Source organism: Micropterus dolomieu, linkage group LG06, assembly GCF_021292245.1.
Source record: "Micropterus dolomieu isolate WLL.071019.BEF.003 ecotype Adirondacks linkage group LG06, ASM2129224v1, whole genome shotgun sequence".
Classification (NCBI taxonomy): Eukaryota; Metazoa; Chordata; class Actinopteri; order Centrarchiformes; family Centrarchidae; genus Micropterus; species Micropterus dolomieu.
In genome coordinates this window covers 6111642-6135807 of record NC_060155.1, presented here as the reverse complement: position 1 = coordinate 6135807, position 24166 = coordinate 6111642, and the positions used below count along the sequence as shown (strand labels likewise).

At 41.5% G+C, this 24166-nt stretch overlaps 1 protein-coding gene across 4 annotated transcripts in view; it reads left to right on the top strand.

Moving 5' to 3' along the window:
• The first annotated feature begins 886 nt into the window (after positions 1-886).
• LOC123972294 (supervillin-like) overlaps positions 887-24166 on the top strand; it is a 50375-nt gene continuing 27095 nt past the window's right edge. Inside the window, exons 1-12 of one of the 4 annotated variants that reach the window (XM_046051679.1) lie at positions 887-1356; positions 11750-11813; positions 12978-13069; positions 13174-13231; positions 13345-13493; positions 14223-15054; positions 18810-20123; positions 20601-20771; positions 20958-20995; positions 21107-21168; positions 22347-22483; positions 22808-22903. In XM_046051679.1, the coding sequence (XP_045907635.1) occupies positions 13224-13231; positions 13345-13493; positions 14223-15054; positions 18810-20123; positions 20601-20771; positions 20958-20995; positions 21107-21168; positions 22347-22483; positions 22808-22903 (2807 nt within the window). In that variant the 5' untranslated portion in view covers positions 887-1356; positions 11750-11813; positions 12978-13069; positions 13174-13223. The remainder of the gene's footprint in view (positions 1357-11749; positions 11814-12977; positions 13070-13173; positions 13232-13344; positions 13494-14222; positions 15055-18809; positions 20124-20600; positions 20772-20957; positions 20996-21106; positions 21169-22346; positions 22484-22807; positions 22904-24166) is intronic. The other 3 variants (XM_046051680.1, XM_046051682.1, XM_046051681.1) reach the window with 3 other exon arrangements.

Below are 24166 nucleotides of genomic sequence, written 5' to 3'. Positions count from 1 at the left end.
CAGACACCAATGACTGTATAGCTATACTTCTTAGGTCCACAAGATGGAGCCAAACTATTATAATAAAATACCAAAAACTTGAAAAACCCTGAACCGACCCTACTTTTTCTCCACCAGAGGACGTGAAGTCAGAGAATACCTTTACCTGTGTATTCTAGTATATTTCTGTACAGCATACATCTTGTCACTTTGTCATATATAGTTTATGCAGGTTAAGACAATTTACCCATCCAGATATGCTCTCACACCCATGTTTGTGTTTGTGTAGGGGAACAACTCAACATGAGCAGCACAGAGGAGATCTTGTTTTGTGCAACTCACAGCTGTCCTGTAGTCCTTTGGCGAAGGATCATGTATTGCATAAAGTCATAAGTGGAGATACTGCAGATTGTGGCTCAACACTTTCCCTTTAGTTTAACAATGCAATGTTTATAAAACATATACAGCTGTTTGACTGAAATTAAACACAATTATATAAACAATAATAATAATAATATATTAATTATAACACATATAGTGCCAATTTGTAGACAAACCATGCGTTGCTCAAAGCAATATTAAGTTTATTCCAGCTCTGTGCTGTAAGATCCCAGTGCTGTAGTACAGCAGCCCCTGCAGAGCCTGGATCACACTGCTGGATTGTAGTTCAACAGCTGATTCGATCCCCCTGTGTTGGGAGACCAGCGCTCTCTGGCTATTTATGGCAGATGCCCCACTATCGAGGCTGCTCTCTTCAGCCCATACATGGTTGCTGTGGGATGAGGTTACCACGCCGATTTTGGCCCACACTCCCCAAACCCCTTGGAAGCAGTGTTGTATCGCCTCACACCGTCAGTCTAAACTATCAGACCAGGGTCCCAAACGTGGTTTACAACAATGGGCATGTTAGGAACAGTTCTGACTTTTGGAATAGTTTGAAGAACCACTTGTAGAAGTAGAAGTCTGTTCTAGCACCCTCTTGTGTATTTTTTCTCAGCTTCATCCCTGTCTCTCTCCTTCACCCCTCTCCTGCATACCCCACTCCCTCTTGCTCCCTCACCCCTCTTCTCTTTCTTCTTTGCTCGGCTGTTCCTGGACTGATTTATTTGGCCCGGTGCAGCAGAGCTAGTGGGAAAGCACCAGGCTATATTTGTCGGCTGCTGAGGTTGGACCTGCTTCATGGTGAATGACTTTGGATCTGGGTTTACCTGCTCACACCTGTACCTGCTGCCTCCTCAGCATCTGCTTTGCCCTGAAAAAGGAACTAGCGAGACCCTTTGTTTGGTAGTTTCATACTCCTGAATCCCTCTGTCAGGATAAATGGAATTCAGATGTGAAGCATTTCTCCCAATCCCTTATTATTGGAGCTAAAGAATTGTAAGTATAGTTTTCTCTTTCCTAGTTTAACCTAATACATGCAACGGTATATAGTAATTCAGCAAGTAAGCAGATGGTTATTTTTTGATGAATCTGACAACGATTCATCATTCAGCTTTGTATTGAGTTGTAAATTGTAGATTCTTGGTTATATGCTAATCAGGTAAAGGGAAGTTTTGCCATTATGTTAGGCTGTTTCATTTACCTTTAAGCTACACTCCCCAATGCCTTAAATGTAAAACAAATTGTAACACCTTGTCATCTGGCTTTAGAAATGGTAATTAAACCCTCCTTTTGGGCTAATTCTGGCATATTAACATTGCTGAAAAGCTAAGATGTCCATTAATATGCACTGTCCCTTTTAAATAAATAAAATAATTTTAGAAAATGATTTAAATGCATGGAGGTTTCAACACACCTAATCTAGTAGACTGGAAAAAGAGATCAATTTGTGATGAAACCATCGCACATACAGTGGTTCAAACCCGTTGCATAGTATGGTGACAGAGAATCACTTTGGTTGCATCTTGCCCAAAAGAATTATATTGCTGCAGAATCCAGAACCAATGGACAGAGCAGAATAACAGAGGCCAGCAGAACATTTTCTACTGTGTCAGTCACAGTACCTGGTGGATTTCAAAGTTTGGCAGCCAGTTGAAGTATTGTACTAAGTAAAGTGTTGTCACTATTGGGAAAGTCACTCATCATTATTTTTTGCCAAATTATCCAGAAGTGGAGGCAAACTTTGGTGTGATAACTCAGCAGGACTTAACTGATGTCTGGTTGAAAATCCCCCATGGAGGACTGATTGTAGTGTCCCAACCAAGCCTCCCTCTTGTTCCTTTGTGCTGTTTCAAGTAACCTCATGGGTATTAGCATTCCAAGCTCCAGATTATGGCTGTATGGTGGTATGTGTGTGCAGCTGATCTATGGGCTATGTGTTGGGCTGGTGTGTTGTTTCAGCACTGGCCAGGCGTCATTTCTGCATGGTTTTGTTTTTACAGTGGGTGCGTGTGACTCTGCACCTGCTGCGCCCATCAAAATGAACAGACAGGTTTACTGGCCGGCCCCATGCTTGACCTTCTGCCACTGGATTCTGTTCATCTACATATACAGATTTGCACATGACTCTAAGTGTTGTAGACACGTGTTATCTCCCAGCTGTGATGCATTTGTTTATTATTGAAGGCAAATGAAGCTGAAGTAATGTTTAAGGTATTTGCCTATTTGGAGATAAATATGAACAAATGCATATGCTTTACTACGCTATCCTTGTGGCACTTTTGAGCTTCTTTGAAGAGTTCTTTGCAGATTCTTGCGCTTTTTAACTTTTTCGGTGGTGAAATACAGCTCCTCCGCTATGTTGTTGTTGGCTGCTGAGCTTCACAGCATGCAGCAGATTGTAGCAGCAGATTGTAGCAGCAGATTGTCATAGTTGTAAGTATAGCTTTCTTCTAAATGAAAGGGCAAAGATTCAATTCTCAGAAGAGAAGAAGAGTGTCCTATTAATATGTCCAACTTTAACTCTTTGGAGCGATGAGCATCTTCTTTTACATCCTTTCATCATTCTCCTCCTCCTATTTAGAGGGGGTTATGACCAAAGTGACTCAAGCTCACGGACCTTCCCTCGTATTTGTATTCAACAGGTGTGTGACCTGTTGAATATGGTCTCATGCACCTATTAACTTATAGCTTGTACTCTGGACCATCCTTGATTATCCCCACTGTCTGCTGTCTTTCTGAATGTATTACTGCTGCTGGGGTCACATGTGGCATGGTTCACTGATGATGGCCACTACATCCATGCCACGTAAAACTTAATAATTAATAATTAATTCTGGTATGTTTTTGCATCATCTTATATGTACTTTTATTTAAGTGTGGGGACAGGCATGCTGGTAGTATGCGGTAATTGTTAATAGTGTAATTTCTGGATGTTGCTGTGAAATTTGAATAGAAATAAAAATCCAGTCAGTTCAGGTTTTCTTTGAAAAACACAGATATTGTAATCAAAAACACTGGGAAGTAAAGTGGCTGCAGCAGGATTCAGCAGAGAAAAGACTGTAGAAGAATATAACAAGAAATGAAACAAAGGTAAATTAAATAAAACCTTTAAATCTATTGTTTGGTCATTTTATGCATGTTTACAAGACAGTATTGGAAGTTGTAATCTACAGGTACCACTTGACTGTCCTAGATTTGTAAATGTGCTGTGGAGACATTGCTAAAGCTATATATTGTTTTGATATCTTATGAATAATTATTTTTTTCTAGTTTAGGGCTACTGGGAAAGACACAGGAATGGATTTACCATAGTTTCATAACGTTGACTAACTCTTACCTTTAAATTTGTTTTGGCTAGTTTAGAGTATTCCCAATAATAGTTGTACATATGAATGTCTCAGAGCGTACATACTGTAACGTGGTTTATGTCGCATATGATCTTCTCTCTCCCATCCTAAGTTTCTGTTTTCTATCTAGCCAAAAGGAGAAAAGCTGCAGAAATGACCCTGCAATAACTCTGAGAAGACTTACCACGCGTTGCATAAAAAAATGACTGCTCATGATTTACCATACCAGTTACCTCATCATGTTACATGATGTGAAGATGTTCCTGGACAATGTACCTTTTAAGAAAAGACAGCCAAATCCTCAAGTTACCATTTCTGGCATGGAAGCCTCCTCTTCCTGCTCCTTCACTCTCTCTCACTCTATCTCTGTCTCCCTCTCCTTTTCCTCCCTCTCTCCTGCTCTGTCTAAGAGTTGCAGAACTTCACAAGTGTCCCGTCTCTCCTTAGCAGCGGGCTCTGTGCTCATCGATATCCATATAAGAGCAGGGAAGGCAGATATCTGAGTGTCAGGCTGAGTTGATGCAAGGCAGCAGAGAGGAACGCGGATCTGGATCTAAAGAGTGAACTGCCAGAGTAAATGTTTTAAGGAAGGAGGAAGGATGGAGGTTCCTGCTCTGCTGCCTAAGGCTCTCACTCGCCCCGTGTATTTGTGTGCGTGTACCTCATGTACCTCTTGTGCATGTGTGTGCGTGCGTTTATACTAGTGCATGTGTGTCTTGGTGTACACTGCATTTGTACAAGCTAACCTAAACAGAGAAAGTTTCTCCTAATAAAGGCAGGATAGGCTGGAGCACAGTGGCTGCTGCTGCAAAATACTCTATTTTCCAGATAAAACAATAACCAGAATTGTCTGGGAAAGGTCCTCCAAGATGTTACATGAAGTCATGCATTTTATGTATTGTTAAAAAAAAGAAGCGATTAGTTAATATAAGTAGTTTTATACCAGTACAGCCGAACAGAAATCTACAAAATGTCCATTAACAAGCAGGACTACCTCTAGCTTTAGTCGCTATCTGAACAGGTTGTGTGGGGGTGGGGTAGAGGTTAGAAATGCATGCTTGATTCCCCTAACCAGCAGTCTTGCAATACCTTCCAGTCATGTGTCCATTCCAAGTGTCACTCACCTAGTCACTCACTAACTCAATGATTTAAAGTTACTCTGGATGCAATACTTGTCAAATAAATAAATGTCAAAGCATCTTCAGTAGGGTCAGACAATACGTTCTCTAAAAGCAGTTACTACACTTCATTTCCTTAGTTCTGAATATTGTAGATCACATTCACACTAAATGGCCTGTCTCATCTAGACATTTTCCTCAGCTGGCAGCCAACATACACTATTTGTTATAAATGACAATCTATTGAACATAATGATAATGTATGACTATTTGAAATGTTGATGTTTAAGTTTTCTCTGCTCAAATAACTTTAATAAAAAGTGTGTGCAGTAGCTGCAGGGAAATGCCCAGGGCCAATATAAATCTGTCTTACAGTGATTAATGTGGCTATCTGGTTAATACTCATACTCATGGCAGAAAATTCCTTAATCCACCAGTGGCTGGAGGATATCAAACCAAGTGACTCCCCCCAGATGGAAATAATTAGAAAAATATCTTTCTTTTAACTCTTTGGCTGGATAAATAGTAAGTAATTGTTATACGTTTGGCCTGTTAAAACAGAAGTCTGTGCTCAACTCCAGTCAGTCATAATGTACTGTATATTAAAGCCTTGAGCCCTGTAAAGCTCAGGTTGTATGAAGACAGACTGAAACAAGGGATCATGTGGTGTTGGTCCATCCTTAGCTGAAGCCCTGTATGACCAGTGTGCTGCTGAGCTTCACAGCTTAAAGTTTGATCAGCAAAGAGATGCTTTCATGTTGAGTCACACAGGGATCTGTTGAGGTGCTTTTCTCGTAGTGTTTACATGATGTCCTCGGTGTTGAGTTTTATTGACTGGTTTGTACATCTAGTGTTGCAAGAAGAAATTTTTGAGCCAGGTTTCACATTTTTGTTTGACTCGACGGGCCAAGACAAAATGAAAGCCAGAGCAAGTGGTCCCATTGGTGCAGGTTTTTCTCTGTAGCTGGTAACATGTCCCCACCAGAAAATGATTCTTCAGTTGACCTGACAGCAGAGGTGGTGAGTAGAAATTGTCAAACGGTAATGAACAGTTCTGCAGGCCTTTTAATTATATGATTTATGTACAGATAAAAACTGTAGTCGGTACTTCTACATTTAAAACCTAAGGTAAAAGTACTTTTTAAATAAGAAATAATGATCCTAAATCCTCACAGTAGTGTTTTTTAAATAAAGTTGTTTTCACTTTTTCCCATGAAGATGGAAAAAGCCTGAGTTTGGGCCAAGATCATCAGTATTCTTTACATTCAAACATTTACATGCAACATGAGCTTATTTATTGTATATGAAAATGCAAAAAATAATGCAGCAGAGCAATGTGCGGATTGTGAATGTGAGATACAAAACTATTAAAGGATTTTTTAAAACATCCAACCAAAATTAAAGCTAATAGACACAAATCTGTCAACAAATATACTAATGTATGACTGTATGTATTATTATTCATACATACAGTCTTGCATTCCTTTATTAGATAATAAAGGTGCTCTGCAAATCCAGAAGTTAACTAGTCTTGTAGATCAAGCTCCCATGTTGTGATCAACTCACCCACCCTAGTCCATCTCAGGTTGTTTACTTTTTTTTATGTGTTATTCCAGTGTGGTTTACTTCTAAGAATGAATACATGTGGCCTGTTATGAAATTTTAAAATGCATTCAACCGGTGAGACGGATACAAAGTGATGTATCCTGTTTGCTGCGCAGACTGGCATGGGAATTGCAATGGAAGGAGGGGCAGATCGAGTGATTCAATGTTAAATGGATATAGATAAGGAAATAGATTAAATAATATAAAACAAAAGAAACACATAGAATGTAAGAAAGAGAGGAGAAAAGGAGATGAGGAATGAGTAGGAGTTTATAGGAATGAGTAGGAGGGGCCAGAGGAGTGAGCGAGATGGATGGCAGGGATGCCAAATCTGGGGAATGAAAGGGAGAAGGAGTGGGAAAGAAAACAAGGCAGAGCAGCGAGCAGGCGTGGTGACGGTCCCCTGGTAAACACGGCCGTCCGGGCCGGCTGACAGGGTGACCTCTCCCAGAGGCAGCCACTCACAACACATGTTGCCTTATTAGGGGTGTCTACAGGGAGAGGAGGCAGGCTACAAAAGAAGGGGGTGGGGGGGTGGGGGTGGGGTGGCGTGGTTGTGTATGAAAGGGTGAGAAAAAGCATCACACAGACGAGGCGAGCGAGTCTGCAAGTGGGCAAAACTAACACCACAAGGGTGTGATAAGTGTCAGCTCACCTGTTCATTATAGTTCAGATTGCTTTTAGATTAGAATGGAGTTCTCTCACCTGTTCAGTGTGATATAATGTTACATTAATGACACATATCAGTGGTATGATACTGAAATTCATAAAGGATAGGAATGTTCGTAATGATGCCTGCTTTTCTAGTGCTGGAGGTTGTACTACAAATGCTACTATTTCTACAAATAGATCTCTAGTTTCCAATAAAGGTAAACAAACGTAGGTGGCTAAGATTAAGTGAGAATGAACCGACAGATTGAAGGTTTTTGGAGGGTTTCAAGTGGATTCAATTAACCACAGTGAGCACTAACACAGTCCTAATAATAAAAGGGTATTACATTAGATTCTTGAGGAAAACTTTTGTTAAGAATGATGCATTCTTTGTCTTCTAAGGAAACATGTTTTGTCTTCAGTGTGTGATGCACACTATGTTTTTTTGTGCCAGCCTTGGTAAACATATGTGTGCGAGGGAAAAAGACAATTTATGGTATTATACTCATGTGCTCATATGTAGCAGTGTCTTCCAGCCTCTACAGGGTGTCACATTAGAATATTTTATCAGAACCTGTCAGGCAGGTTTGGTTGTATTTTAGCTGTGATCCTGAGTTAAAAGGAAGTAAACTTTTTGTTGATTTTGTTCTATTTATTTGGCTCCACCCTCCTGCTGGCACCCTTTTCCTTTGTTTGCGTGTCATTTCTCTAAATTGTGTCAATATGTTTTTGTTATCTTAGTTTAGTTTATCTTTGTCTACTACATTGCCTGATTAAACCACTGTTGTGTGGATTCCTTTACCTGTAGTGCTTTCTGGGTTACAGTTACATATGTACATACAAACAAATATGATTGTAAGCCCAAAGAGTAAGGTAAATGGCAAACAAGTTATTATCATTTATAATTATATATAAAAAGTAAATTAGGCTACTTTACTACTTTAGTGATCCAGGTTCTATAGGTACCTGTCATTTGGACAGCTGAGCTTAGAGTTTGAAGTCCTTATGATGTACTTTTACTATTGAGAAGTTCAGTCACACGATATATTTAAATATATTTGAGTCTAGAAGTGACTTAGGGACTCTTAGGGATGATTAGTCATGTGACTGTTCTAGACACTCACTGTAACCTCCATTGTCTCCTTGTGTGACTTCAATTCTTGCCTCTCACCACCTGATGTGATGACTTTGACAAGTGGGTTTTGCCTGCTGATGGAGATCGTGTCTGCACCCACTCTGTGGGACTGTGTCTGTACTTCTGAATTTAGGCCAACAGAGTTAAAGCCTGTGTGACTTATGCTAAGTGTGCATGTGCGTGCTGTAGAGTGTGAAAAGATAGAGGAAGACAGCGAGACAGTAAATGAGGAAGGACAGGAACTAGAATAAACTATAACCCTATTAATTAGGTTTAGTCAAAAGAATTAGAATTTGGCAGGAAATTATGAATACTGATCTACTGCATTGCATTTAACAGCTTAATAAAGCATTATTTTAGTAGCTGAACTGGCATCAAGACAAGGCTGTCAGTGTAAACCTTGCAACCATAATGAATCGTATTCCCAGTGGTATACTGAATTTTATGATCCGCTGGACTCCAACTGTATTTAAAAACAGAATAAGAAATATTTCACAGCCAAACCATCTGACGACTTGTTAATGATATTAATATTACTGCAATTTCTGGCTTTAGTTTTTGGAAGTTTCACAGCACCTGGCCATCGCGGCGGAAGCATGCATGATGTGTGCGTGTGTTAAGGATACCATTTGACTTCCAGTAGCCGCGGACCACCCCCATACCACCCCCTGCAGCCCTGCTGGCACGCTCCTCCAATCCTGTTCCAGAGTTTTTATCATCAAGGCTAATTTCTGCCTGTAATCTGATTAGGGCCCTGAGCTGCTTTAGCACCCTGCTGTGCTGTCTCTCTTTCTCAGCTCCCTTGCGTGCACACACACACTGACATGCACACCGACACCGACGCACACTTGTGTTGGCTGTAGCTTGCTGTGTAGTCGGGCGGCAGTCACTGTGGCTGTGTGCTTGTCCGTTTGTGTGTGTGTGTGTGTTGTCGTGTCACCACCTCCATCCCTGCCTGTCTGCTTGCCGGTAGCAGCCCTGTTCACCACCGTCCCCACCGCTGTGACCAGAGCGGAGTCCAGCAGCGTGGCTACTTCTGTTTTTCTCCTTAAACATGTTTCGAAACTCAAGGATCTCTAGTTACCATGTGAACCATGTGCAGCCCTGTGGCCAAGGTAAGGCCTTTGAAAGGGGAAGGCTTGGTCTGGCTATAGGATGACTTGCTTAACCCACCCTTTGCTATATAGACTGCTTGGGTGGACTTGGCTAATGCAATTTAGCTCCTTATTGAGATAAATGACGTAAAGTTTGTGAATGTAAGTGATGCAGAAAGCAGGGGGATTCAGCTTGGCAGGAGGCTGCGAATTTTCCTGGCCGACTCCTTATTTTGCTTCTGTTTGCTTGGTTGAATCAGATGAAACAAGGATTCACGACATGTGTAAGAGTTACTCATCCCTGTCTAGGGCATTTAAGGATTTTGGGATATTATGACTAGATATAGAAGATCTATTACTATGGGCATGAATGTTAGCATCAGGCTGCTTTGAATGAATGGAGCGTTTGGTTGAGGAGTGTAAGATCATTTTTGGTGCTGTGTATTCAACAGGTGTGTGCTGCTATGTGCTATGCTTTTCTCCTGTTTCCTCCTCTCTGATGGTTTTCCACGACCACTGCCTGTTGAGATGGAGAGCTGTTCACGTTCAACCAGCAACCTTTCCAAACAGATTGTGTTCAAGCGAAGGCCCAGTTCTCTCAGGGAGTCTATTTTGCACCTCTGAATATTTATAGAAAATCCCTCTCCTCACCACGCTCACTTTGGGACCGTCAGCAGCCTAAGCTGCTCTCTGGCACTGCCAGCTTTGAGCCTTGTGCTGCTTTTTTGTTGACAACCTGCAGGCGTTTCCAAAGACAGCCTGACTGACTTCTGTGCAAGGGGCTTTCCAGACCGATAAACAGACAGATATTGTGTACATTTACCTCCACAGGATTCAGAAACCATGAATGTTCGTGGATTTAAGACAAAATAATGCATTTTTGAGTATGAAAATAGAGCACCGAAAGTTGTCACGGCTATCTGTTCTAGGATTTCTAGAAAAACCTCCAAACCAAATTTCTGGCCTCGTAAATGTCTAACTATGACTTCTGTCATGACTTACATCAAAACTTGTCATTTTTGAGGCCTTGAATTTCTGCGGGTCACCTCACAAAACCCTCAGGAGCCGTTGAACTTCACGTCAAAGTGAGCATTCGGATTCTACATCCACTACTTTCTGTCCTGGCAAACATTGTGCTGCTGTATTGCCACTCAGTCTCTGGAGGCCAAAATAAGCCGGAGGTGTTCTTAAGGCGTCTGGAGCAGTAATATGATCTGTCTCCTATACTGGGATACAACTTTACAACAGGCTGCTGTTGCTGTGACGTGAGAGTGAGAGGGTCAACTATCAGGATGAGAACTTTCTGAGTAACCTTTTTTGAAGAGTGACTCATACTGAATGGCGCACTGTTGTTGTTTACACTCAGAAAAGAGAAGTGATTCTCTTGATCATCTTTTCAGTTGCATATAAACCTTTTAGCAGCATTGTATTTTTATTTTAAAACATTATATTCTTATTACAGTACATATGCCAACTAAATACTGTGGTTGAAGTGCATTAATTAAGCAAGGTTAAAATCAAGGGCAACTGGACTTGGTTGAAGATACTCAAAGACGTTTCGTCTTGTATCCGAGGCTTCTTCAGCATTAATGATCACTAGAAGGTGCCTGACCAGGTGTTCACATCAAAAACGACACTGCATTAGAAACACACAAGAGGCTGCATCAGTGAGGGCACGTTTCTTCAGATTCCAAAAAGACAATGAAAAATAAGATTCAGGAGGTCCAGTTTGGTTAATACATCCATGAATTTAAAGGCTTATCTGAGGGCAAAACGCTGTACAGAAGTTTGTAATACTATTAGACAGGATTTTACAACTCTCAGCATCATTTTGTCCTGCATCCTGACAGTTTGCGAGGTAAACAGTAGAATTATGCTGCTCAGAGAACTGAAGAAGCCGCTGGGATGAGAGGCGAAACGTCTTTGAGTATCTTCAACCTTGATTTTAACCTTCCTTGGTTAACTATGACCTTGGTGACTAAGAACCTTCACAGGCATCTATGCTGCTCATGTTACGAAGTAGTTAACCTGGAATGTGTGCTTGCACATAATTGATTGGCAAACACATGTATGGTGGTATCACATTGAGCCAGGTTTGTTTTTTTGCTGGAGCCCTCTGTGTTAGCACAGCTAAGGTCCTGACGCAGAGGGCTCCAGCAAAAAAACAGCTCAGTGAAATTAATTAGGGGGTTGTGGGTTTTTTACACCAGACTCAGAACACAGCCATACTCTTCTCATCTACCATAGCCATCTGAATATTGTCTGAACATCTGTCCTGTGATCAGTTATGTCATTAATCTATGGCTAAAGAACATAAATTGATCCTTTTTACAATGTAGATCTAATGTACTTTCAAATGCCAGAAATGTACAGTTGTTTTGATACTCCCAATGCCAGCACAGACAGCAAAGTCTGACTGAGTCTTGTTTCCTTTTGAAGGAATTGGATCTAAAGCTCCCACCAAACTTTGCAGCTCAGTCTCACTGCCAACAGAAACCTTAAGGTGAGTTTTTTGTTTACATCGCACATAGACATTGGTCAAACTGGAAATTCGTTTTATTAACGAATTGATTGATTTAACCCTATGTGACAAGGAACACCAGTTTTAGATTTTCTGTAGATTAATGGCAAAAAGTGGAGCTACAGAAATTACATGTTCTTTTTTCTAAGAGCATTTACATTCATCTTGTATTTGCTTTGTCATCAAGATAAGGATATAGGTTTACTACAGTAGAGTGCTTTAGCTTATCATGCACAGTAAGCATTAAAAGCTGGAGATGCCTGGAACAGCTTACCCTAAGACACTTTTTTGTTCACATGGCATTAGAGCCATAATACCTCCATCAGGAGTACTTTGCACAAAGCCCCCTTTTAGTTTACAGGGTTTCCTCTGGTTGTTCAGCATTAGAGCTTTAGCATAGCAAGCTAATTAATTTTACTCCTACAGAAAATGTAAGACAAACTTGACTTCACGTAACAATGTACAATTTTCAAGGATCCAGATTTGAAGGTCAAAACCTTTTTTTTTTTTTTACTTCTCTCACTTTTATTAGAGGCATATTGTGAGCTCGTACATATGAATATAAACTCTCAATGACAAGCAGTTTTTACAGATCTGCTCCTTTGAAACAATATAATAATTTACCAGTAGAAAATGACACAAACTGACGACAACAAGGCTCACCAGTTCAGATTAGTCAGCTTAATAGTACATGCACAGGTTTTTGGAATGGCTTGGGTGACCTGTTGATTGTGACATGTAAATACATTAAGAGAAGACCTTGATTGTCTGTTTCCACTTGGAGGAGAGTCAGGACTAGATGACCTAGTTCTTAAGCTGGATCCTCAGTGACATCAGCTGAGCTTTACCATTACCTGCCATCACCTCATCACTAGGTGTTTGAAGCATGGCTCTGAATGAGTTGTAGAGCACTGTGGATTTGCAATTCTGTACCTTCAGTACCACCACTTTGCATCTCTTTTATCAAGGAGTAAATTAAAATAAATCACCAGCTCATCCTCCTATAATCATTTATTTTTGACAGGGAAGCACTTCTAATAAACTGCTTCAATGAAATATTTCTTTTGCGTCCATTAAGAATTCAGAATGTAAAAAGTTTCATCTTGATAGCATTTTTTTGACTCTCATGTGTGTCTTCTCATTCAGTTTTCAGAGTGACTTCTCTTTGGGTGAAAAGACCGCCTTGGTCAAGAGTGTTTCAGATTCAGATGCCAAACTTCTGGTTGTTCTTCCCAAGGGTGTGCATTGGTTCAAAACACATGCAATAACTCAGATTAAAACAAATAGTTTCTTACTTTTGACATTGTTATTAATATTAATATTTTTCTATTCTAATATTCAGTTTCAGAGTTGAAAAAATACTTTGAGGGAGTTGTCACAAAGGATTTGGGAATGAACAGGTATCTTCAGGGCTCACTACACCGTATTTTCACATAAACACATCTAAATATTTTCTTAAAGACTAACTCAGCTGAACAGACCAGCTTTACCCTCTGGCTTTTGTCTCCGACAGGAAGGAGAGGATAGCCCGGCGCCTGGAGGGGATTGAAAGTGATGCTCCACCTGCATTGGTGCCTGGCGGTTTAGTAGCCAACAGAATGCTGGAGGAGGATCCTCCGCGGTACACCCGCGCCTCAGATCCCTGTGAGCCTTGTGTGATGGGTAAGCATGGCATGATGCACTGTAAAAATATTTGATGCTGCTTCTATTGGACTTGCATTGACTCATATTTGAAAAAGAACCATTGTCATTCAATATTTGTAAACCATATAATTTATACTGTTGAAAATATTGGCCACGTTACCTGGCTCCTCCAATGAAGCTGCTCAGGGCTAACAGTTAATATCTGTGGTTATAGTGGGCAGCTGAACTGTAGGTTTTATTATATGTGACTGTGTCAGTGAAAACCCAACACAAAAAGATCTGAGTTGTTGCATGTTGTCGCATTTTGCAAGAACGCACCAATTGATGTGAATATCTTCGATATGTTTTAGTAGAATAGTGTCACATTTGTGTCATATGGGATGGAAAGGAGCAAGCTTTTACGTCATTAAACAACTCAAGACGGCTATAAGATCGCAGAGTTGGTCGTATGGGTGTTAAAAAGTACTGTGCATAGCACAATAGCACTATATCCATTCAATGAATCACCTTGAATTTTGGACTGTAGCTGGCACGAAACCTTTTTTAGTACTTCCATATTATTTAGCACCAAGTCGGATATATCTGAGCTTTCAGAAAAACGTCCAATCGTGATGGTGACTTAGAGATTGCCATGAACGGTATTTACAAGTCAGAACTGGTAATTACAGTAACTCCCATGTGACATGAATGTTGTTCGTCGAGGAATGTTGTTGATAAGTAATGGAGTATTTCTGCTATTTACCACAGTGAGGCGTTACAGTCGAGAGGAACTGGAGGCACCCCAGAAGCAGCTGTCATCTCTAGACAGATCACCACAGGTCAAAGGTGGTGTTGGCAGCAGCCGTCCAGAGCCAGTGTTGGTGTACGTTGACCCGATAACATTGTCCACCTCCTCTACACCCACATCTGCCCCCATAGACCCCACCAGCCTCAGTTCCAAGGCTGAACGCATTGCCCGCTACAAAGCTGAGCGCCGCCGGCAGCTGTCAGAGCGTTATGGCATCCTCCTGGATCAGGAGGCGGACGTCGATTACACACCACGCTACCGTTCCCGGCGTGATCCAGATGCCTCTGACCGACAAACGTCTGCCAGGCGTGACAGAGACAGACTGGAAGGAGATGAACAAGGACGGGAACCCAAGGTGCCGTACCGCTCTGGAGTGGGCAGGGTTTACATGAGGACTCACCCGGATCCTGCTTCTGTTTCCACCTCCAGCCCTGCCCACTCAAACCAAGCCCCTCCCCCGACACAAGAAAGACAGAGAGGATTCTCGGAGCGAGAAAGAGTAATGAACATGGAGAACTTCCGGCGCGGTGGGGCCCAAGAGCGCTCAATTGCCTCTAGAGCCAGAACCCAAGAGCAGCATCCGCCCCAGCCAGAACAGCAGCATCACCCCCACCGCCAGGAAGATGCCCACCAGGAGCCAAGCCCCGCCTCCACAAGGGATTACAGCATCACAGCGGTGCCCAGCTCCCCTCGCACCGCTCGCCGGGCCTCCCTGCCCTCCAGTCGCTACGGCATCTCACCTGGGGATTTATTTATAGAGCAGCAGGCCCAGAGTATCCTCAACAGGCAGGGGTGAGTTTATAAAAACCCCATTATATTACGTTACATTCATTCAGAAAATACAAGTAAGACTGACCACTTAACAAACTCAAAGACATGGGTCTGATGCAGTGATAACGCTTACTCGAAACCTAATAGGCCTACGGCTAGAATAATCCAAAAAATTAAACTTACATACCAAGGTTGTGTTAGACTTTCTCATTGTCCGTCATTTTGACAGACAAGGTCTGTTATTTCCCCATTTTAATTTTTTTAATGATAATAATACATAAAGCGTATTTAATAGCATTCCATTATTAAAGTCATCTCAATCTAAATACCATTAAATTTACAGATTATGCATTTACAAGGGCATGGAGAGAAAAGATATCGTCCTTAGTCTTAATCTGTCAAAATGATGGATAGCCTTCAGATTTCCCCATCATTGTTTAAAAAATCCAGTCAATGACCAAAAATATTCAGTTTACGCGACCTGATTTACTTGATTTTGAATATCAGATTTGCAGTATTATGTCCAACATAACACTAGAATTAGGAATATCCATTTTTCATGTGTTTTCCTGGACACATCTCTGTCACCACATTATAAATGATTCTCCTGTTTTCTACACCTATTAACCACATGAACCTGACAATATCAAGACAAATCCACTGGCTGCTAATAACTTCAGGAGCATGTTATACATCTTTTTTTTATTGGAAATGTTTCATCATTACAAAGGTTGTTATTTATTGCTATACTTAAAACTGTGCCAAGAAGAAAGCTGGGTAAGGAGAAATCTCAAAGAGAAACAGATGATTATTCATGGATAGGTGCCGTTTGGGCTGTCCACTGACTGCTGAGCCAGCTAGCCTGCTGCTTTTACCACCATGCCAGTATTAGGATCTGTCTAGCCTGTGGATCCAGCACTGTCACGCTTGCCCTCCTCTAGTTTCACATAGAGAAGTGCTCTGGGGAGCTCATCAGTGAAAGGTTGTGGGGCAGCAGTGTAGATAGCAGGGTTGGGATTTGGAGGAGATATGATTTCCCTGCTTGCCCCCAGAGGTAACCCTGATTTAACAGCAGCTTGATTCAAGACATTAGCCTATGTCACTTTCTATTATAAACTTGAATATACTGCCACAAAAGGAATAAGTAATATTTGTTAAGTAAAGTCAATGGGAAAAAATGAAAACATTCAAGCAGAGTGACATACTGTAATATGAAGTGAAACCTATAAATAATGTTGTTCATGTTTGTGAAGGTTAAGAAGTGACATCAGCAAAAACAATTGTGCAGCAATTCAAAGTAGTCACACTTTAACAGCAATTTCTGAACTGAAATTTCCTCACACTGTTCTGCAACATCTGAGAAGATTCTTGATTCTAGTTCATCTGATCAGTGCAGCTCACTTTGCTCTGATCTTTAAAAGAATGATAAGAAGTGTCCCTCAGGGATTGACCCTGTCACCACATCATCCTGTAGCCTTGCCGCCCTGTCAAAGAGCGACTGGTCTCTCAACACAAACTCAGAGAGTGACACGCAGTCAGCCTTCAGCTGGCCTTCAAGGTACTGTCTGTTCAGGATACCTTCAGTGTAAAGACCTTCCAAAGCCCTGTAGTCCACCGGGTACATGTGTTAAAGCTGGCAGTTAGATATGTCTTCACAACATTGTTATAGGTCTTTAAAAGTGGTCAGTATTCTGAAATCTGCAGACATCCTGTCGTAATACTGCTGGGAACACCATATAAAAAGGAAATAATAATGAGATAATAAGCCAGCACTTTAAAAACACGTTCTCGGTGGACATGCAGCTAACTCAGCATAATATAGTATTTCATTTAGTAACTCTTCCCTTATTGTCGTTTTGGTCTCCCTAATTGGTCTCCCATTTAACAAGTTTGTGGATTTTAATTTGTTAAATTTTTTCCCTAACTTAGTCTTACAACTTAACATTTAGTCATCAAAAGCTTATTTGAATGCACATACCCAATTTTCATCTGTTTTCTTTTTTGCCATCATTTAAGTTATAATCCTATCAAACCATTTTAAAAAAAAGTCCCAATCTGAAAGAAAGCAGTAAATGACCTTCCTTAAGACCATTTCAGTAATAGTCTCTACATCCAAACTGAGAATCAAACTAGGATTTTTTTGATTAGTTGTCCTTTTTATTCTCTTTAAAACTTGGCATCATCTATTCGTTTCAAATCAGAAGAACAGTCTCTGTTAACTACCTGTCCAACTTCATGTAACAACTCTTCTGTCACATAAGTCAGATCTTGTTCTATTAACATACCCAGAACTCTGCAAAACTGACCTTTTTTTCATTAACACATCCCCTGCACTTACATCCTTGTTAAATTAGTTTGGCTGTGTGTTGATGGGGCGAGAACATTAGTCAGCTGGATGCCCTGACCCAGTCAGTCGCATACCCACTGACTCGGCACTTGTCAGCTGAGGCTGCCCTCACATCCCCCCTCCTCAGATTCTGGCCTGTTAACCCCTATGAAATTACATCTGAGTCTTGCACTCTGTCAGTGACTTTGGAAATGTCATCACATAAGACATGAATTTCCCCTTGAGAGTTTGTTTTTCAATCACCTGATATGGTTTTGTGGTGAACAGAGAGAAACAGATTACCAGAAATCTTTGATTTTATTTGAGAGCTCCTGGAGAGTTTTCCATTAAAGTTTTAGGGTATGCTTATATTTCTGGGCCCGACAGTGGCCCAGATTCGTGACATTGCTGGCTTGCTGATAGCCTGTGAAAGGATAAAGGCTCATGTACCCGTCTTTGAGCTTTATGGACAGGTGAAATTTGTAAAGGCATGGCTAGCATCGTCAGACAAACCTTCCTAGAGTGTTAGTATAGCTTGATTGATTTCACTGGTACACATAAACAACAGCTTTTATTTGATGCCCCAGTTGCAAAATGCAAGTAATACAGCCTAGTTTTTCAGAAGAAAGGAAACACACGTTTTAATTTTTTCTTACTAGTGTGTCTCAGGAGAGGACATTATGATCACTTTTTAGCTAGTATATGTGCTCAGACAATGGCACCGGCACAGACTCTTTAGTCTTATCAGCTGCTTATGCTAGCTAGTAATAGTGTTTTCTCACAGTACTGTGTAAGTCCTTCATGCCATGTCAGATAAAGCAGAGGCCCATCAATTATGTCTGGCTTAGTGGTCTACAATGAGATTAGAGCAACCTTTGACTACCAGGGGTTAGAAGGCTGTAGATTAAAATAGTTTGGCTTACTTTTTTGGCACGGAGACGTCAGAAAGAGAGAGAGTTGGTTGAAGCAAGACTCAAATTTAAACCCAGGACGTGCCGCTACTTGACCTTGTTGCAATTCTAGTGTTGGATTTGGTAGCTTAAGTTGGTCCCATGATGGGCTTGTGTCATAAACCTTTGTGCAATATGTTTCACAATATGTCCTTTGAGCACACATGATTGATTAGGTTTGTGATATGCCAGAATAACATTTCTAGTGGGAATTAAGTTTGTGCAAAATTAAAAGCAGTCAAATACTTTTAGTTTTGAGCTTTGGGCAGTAAGTTTGTCTGCCCTCCCAGTCACCTAGGAAAATAGGCGATCACTGGTCAGATACACCACTCTACTAATAATGTCTAGTTGGATAGCCTTTGATTCCCATGGAGAAAAGAATTCTTGACATATGCCCACTAGATAACCTCTTGTTTGAGATGTGTTCTGAGCTTGGAGAGAGTTGTAGCTCTTTAATTTAACTGGAATCTCAGTGTCCCTTGTCCGTTCCTTTTCCCAAGAATCCGAGTAAGGGAACGATTGTCCAGGGATGAAACTGTCCAGAGGCCCCCAGACTGGAGTCCAGACAGGCACCAGGCTAACAGACACCGTACTCAGGGGAACACTGCTCAATATACGCCGCAGCGCTCAGAACCCACCCAGCAAAGGACTGTTCCCCAGCCTCAGCCCAGCCCAGGCCACCATCCTGCCCACAGCCAGGCAACCTATCCTCCCTCTGCTCCTGAGTACCAACACTCTGGCCCTTCTGTGGACTCTCAGCCCTATTTTGCCAGCCCTGCCCCAGCGGCCACTGCCAAACTTCCTGCACCCCCTGAGGTACAACCACGAAGGAGAGTGAGTGCTGACCAAATCAATGCCACCCACAGGGAGACAAGATTGGAGGCGAGGCAGGCCCTGAAAGAAGAGGCCCATACAGAGGGCCTGCTTAAGAGCAGGAAAGCTGTGTTGCCCTCAGAGATCCGCCGAAGAGAAAGGAGTGTGGATGATACTCATAGGGGCCGGCATGAAGACATGGACTGGCAGAACCGCAGCCCTGAATGGAGGAGAATGAGTAGAGGCGAGGAAGACTGGGATAGGGTGAGGCCGAGGGAGAGAGGGAGGGAGAGAAATGTCGAGAGGATCAGAGAAAGAGGGAGGGATCATCTCTCTAGCCAGGAGGAGAGAGTATTCAGATCTATGCAGCCTTCCCACACCTCTGTACGCCAGCAGCCCAGGCAACATCAATCCGCAGAGCCTGTGTACCATCAAGAGCCCCAAGTTGTGCAGCAAGAGCCTCAAACACACCATCAGTGTGAACCCAGAAAGACACAACATAGTGCTCAAATTCAACAACATCCTCAAAGGCAGCATCAGTATGACCTCTCGAGACAGCCACAAAGACAACAAAAACAGCAGGAGTATGAGCTCCAAAGACAAGAGCCTCCAAGCCAGCAGCAAGACTCTCATAGAAAACAAGAGCCCCAACTAGACCAGGACTTTGAGCCTCAGAGGCAGCCGCAGGGTCCCTCTGGGCACCAGAGGTCTGACTCTGCCGTCTACCTCCAAAAGGGCTCCTCTCTGCCTCAGGCCAAACAAAGAAGCATGGAGATAAGTGGTGGACCCAAACTCAAAATACGAACCCGCTCCATGTCAGATATAGGTATAAGCCAGCATTCTGCCATGTATCATATGGAGAGGGCAGCAGCCAGCAGAGAGACATCGAGGGCCGTCCCTCCATCAGGGATGGCTAATGGGGAGAGCACCCTGGACACCAGGGTGTCAGTAGCACAGCTGCGACACTCTTATCTGGAGAATGCCAACCGGAAACCTGAGCTGTAGGTCCACTGGCATGGGCTCTGTGTTGCATCACTAAATAACTCTAACTCTGCATTAGTAAGCTGCTGCAAATAAAGAATCTAATGATCCAAGAAAATATGATAAAATGTCATTCTGTGGCATGGAATGTGTCAAGGTGCTTATGATATCTACCACGTTTATTGTAGTGTCTGCAGTTTTTCTTTTTTAAACAAGCTTATTAAATTGTGCAAGTTACCGTCAGTTCTTGCAAGTTACCCTTGGAAAACTGTCTGCTGCTGCATGTTAACACAGGACAATGGCTCTTAGCAGTTAGGTTGTGCTCAGTGTGTGCGCCAATATCAGTGTCTGCTTTTCTAACTCGAGTGCAGTTTCTGGTAAACTGCTAAAGTACTAAAACAACATCCAAACCAACCATCAATAATAGCTTTCTTACTTCTACTTTTCCTTTTTGTTGTCCTCGTCAATCCTTCTAAATCTATTCACCACTCGAAAAGTGAGACTCCTAAAATAGATCTGCCAGCAATGGAGGTAGATCCGACTAGCAGCAGTGATCGGGACAGGGGTGCTCGGAGGCCTCGGCGCTACATCACTCCTGGAGACAGTCGCATGTCGGAGAGGTTTAGGACTCAGCCCATCACCTCTGCGGAGCGGCTAGAGTCAGATAGGTACAGGAGGGGCTCTCTGTAGCGATCTGCAGGAGCTCTTCAGAATCATTTTATTTACAAAGAACAATGCACTGAATAGGATGACAGAGCATGGTTCTAGGTTGGCATGATGATATCGAGTGTTTCCTCAAATTAGAAAATGTAGTCTAATTGCTGATGCTTGATGTGTATTAATGTTGTTTGCAGGTCTCGTCTAAGCCCATCACAGCTACAGGAGGCCGAAGGTAAATTCAGTCTATTGCAGAATTCTTTATAATTTATTTTAGAGATATTTTTCCAGAAATGTAAATACAGTTAAAGCCATGTAACATAATTGTTCTCTCTTTTTTAATTAGACGAAGAAAAACTGGATGAGAGAGCCAAGATGAGTGTGGCTGCCAAGAGGTCTCTCTTCAGGGTACACTTCCTACTTTATGTACATTTCAGTCATCGGGACAGATGATTAAAATTGTATATTTTGAAAACTAAATCTCAAATTAAGCTTGAGCTTCGTTGAGATTTACAGCAGACAGTGGTGTTTATGAATTTCAGGTGCAATATATAATAACTTTAAGTTAAGTGGGCATAGCTAGACCAACTCACAAATGCAAAATAGTCTGGAGTAGTGTTGTGTCACTGGTGAATGAGTCAGCTCCTTTAAGTTAGCAGTTAGAGTTGGCTCTTGTCTGAGTGCCTCTGGACACAGTTGTATAAACCTACAACCAATCAGAGCAACCAAATGTGGCCAGCAGGGCCAGTTGGTAAATTAAACTTTGACAAAATCCTGTCAAAAGAATGGCAAACGTCTTTATCAACAAAAGCCTAATGTTAGCCCGTAACAAAAAGGTTACGTTAGCTACCAGTTAGCTCGCTAGCACTGGCTGCAGCAAGCTGGTTTCCCCAAACCTTCATGTTAGCTAGTTAACGCCTGTGTTAATGAATCACTGACTTCAAACCTAATTTTTAATATTAAACAGGTTTCAAGCCGACTTTACCAAAACGAGTCACACCAAATAAAATTTTATGTGGTGTCATTTTAGGCAAAGCAGCAATAAACTACAAAATTACAATGGAAGTTTGGTGCAATGTTAGGCAGCCCTGCTGAACAAAACAAAATCATTTGTCATGGATTTTCTTAGACAATTTAGTTCATGGATTATATATGTGTCAAACTCTTTACAGTTTGATGGTGAAGTCTCCAGCTTCATGTTCTGAATTGTGATTTCAGTAACATTGAAGGTAAAAACAATACTACGCGATATGAGAGATAAATTTGTCTGCTTAGAGGCGCTGCTTTACTCAAAAAGGAGCAGGGGCATGACACATGGGGAAAGTACCCAGATCTATTAGACCAGCGGTTCTGATTGGCCCGTCATGGGCCAGGTTGGCTGAAATTCTGTTTGAACAGGAGAGGGACCAGACGCATCTGCCAGAGCAAATAAAACATGAGCTTGCAGATTAGTGTGGTTCCCAGGCTAAACTGGGTGTTCATAGACATTCAAATTGATATTTTTTCTTTTTCACTTCAAATATCACTGTTATGGCCTCACCTTTACTAAACCAAAATGCTGACATTTTCTTTACAAATTCTTCTAGGAGCTGGAAAGGACGTCAGAGGGGGGTGTTCCCAAACCGCGCTCTCGAAACGCTGCCGTAGAAAGGCGTCTGAGAAGAGTTCAGGATCGCTCACACACACAACCCGTCACCAACAAGGAGGTGGTCAATGCTTCAAGGTAGATCTTGGATTTTGCTTCTATAGCTACATTTTGCATCATACAGTTTGAAGAGAATATACAATTAGCCTGTCTTTTTCTTTTCTTTTTCTTTCCCTCTTCTTTATTATCCTCATTATTTTACCTGTTCTTGTCTGTCATTTTCTATTCCGCTGCTATCGTTTCATTCTGTCTCCTCTTTGGTGCATCTTCAGACATCTCTGGAAACAAGTCTTGTTAATTTTTCCTCTCCCCTCCTTTTCAGTGACTGTATTTTTTTTCTTGGCCTTGCATTATCTGCATTTCATACTTTTATACCTATACCTCCTTTTCTCAACTTTTAAGTGATCCTGCCACATCGTCACAACCTCTGGGCATCCACGCTAATGTAACTTGTGTCCCCAGCCCCACTGTAATCAGCACCAGTGTGACCAGCATCAGGTATAGCTGAGCCGGGCTGCTTACTTATATGTGCTTTGTATCAATATGTGTGTGCATGTGTTGTTTATTTACTTAAATAACATGTATCTATGCTTCTTATTTTTTTCTTTTTTTTTCTTTTTTTACCCCTGTAGGGTATATGTGGCTATGTTACTTCAACCTATAAAATATCTTTATTGCATGAAAATCATCTAAGTTTCAGTGATTTTCAGGATATCAGTTTAATGAAAGCTTTACAGTAGCTGGACCTCTTTGGGTTTAGAAATGACCATGAATGGGGGCAATTTTAATGAATTTGAATCTAGTATCGAGTCCAATTAGTGAATCCAAATCCTTTTGTTTTTTGCACATTCCTTTTTTTGTAAAAGCTAAAAAAAAATCAGAAAGATATTTACTAGACTTTGAGCTTAATTAAAGCCAAGTATTATACCAAGTGGATTAATTTTGATTACTGTAGAGATGACTTTGCAATTAAGCTAAAAACAAATCTATCATCTATACTTTATGACTCTACCACAAAGGAAACTGTTTCATTGCACAATGTATATACTTTGATGAAGGCTTCACAACAAAAAGCATCAGCAGTTTGTCAAGAACACATTGGAGTTTATTTTTGTTATTGTTTTTTGACAGAAGCCCCCCAGTTTCCTCATATGAACTTAGTTTGTCATTTGTACTGATTCTGAATAAAGTGAATGTGCCACCATTACATTTTACTCTCCATCTCCCTCTCCTGGTTGTAGTGCTGATCTGCTCATCCAGCTCATCTTACCTTCTTATTTCTGCCCCCTCATGTACTACTTCTTAGCTGTGTGCACCTTATAGGGGAAGGGAGTCTGTGTTTGCACAATAACTTATTTATCACTTTCCATGCACAGTTTCCAAACATTCCCTCTTGTGGTGTTTCTCACATGCAGGTCACAAATGTCAGTTACATATTGCATGGAAAGGGCAGAGGTTGAGGCCAGTTAAAGCCCTCTGCATGTCTGGGTTCACGTGTCCTGCAGTTTGTTTACTGACCCCGGTTTAACTTAGCACATTGCTGTGAGATTGCCATATCCCCTGCAACTATCCAAGTGCATTATATGATTATGTGGCACATGTGTGCTGATGTATTTGTGTCTCTGTTGCTGTGCCTGTAATCTGACACAGTTGTAACAATTATTTTACCTGCTAACTGGTATTTGCATGCATGTTCAATTCTTTGATATTTAGCAGATGAGTACAATATTTTCTGAGGGCTTAAGACTGCATGTTTAGAAA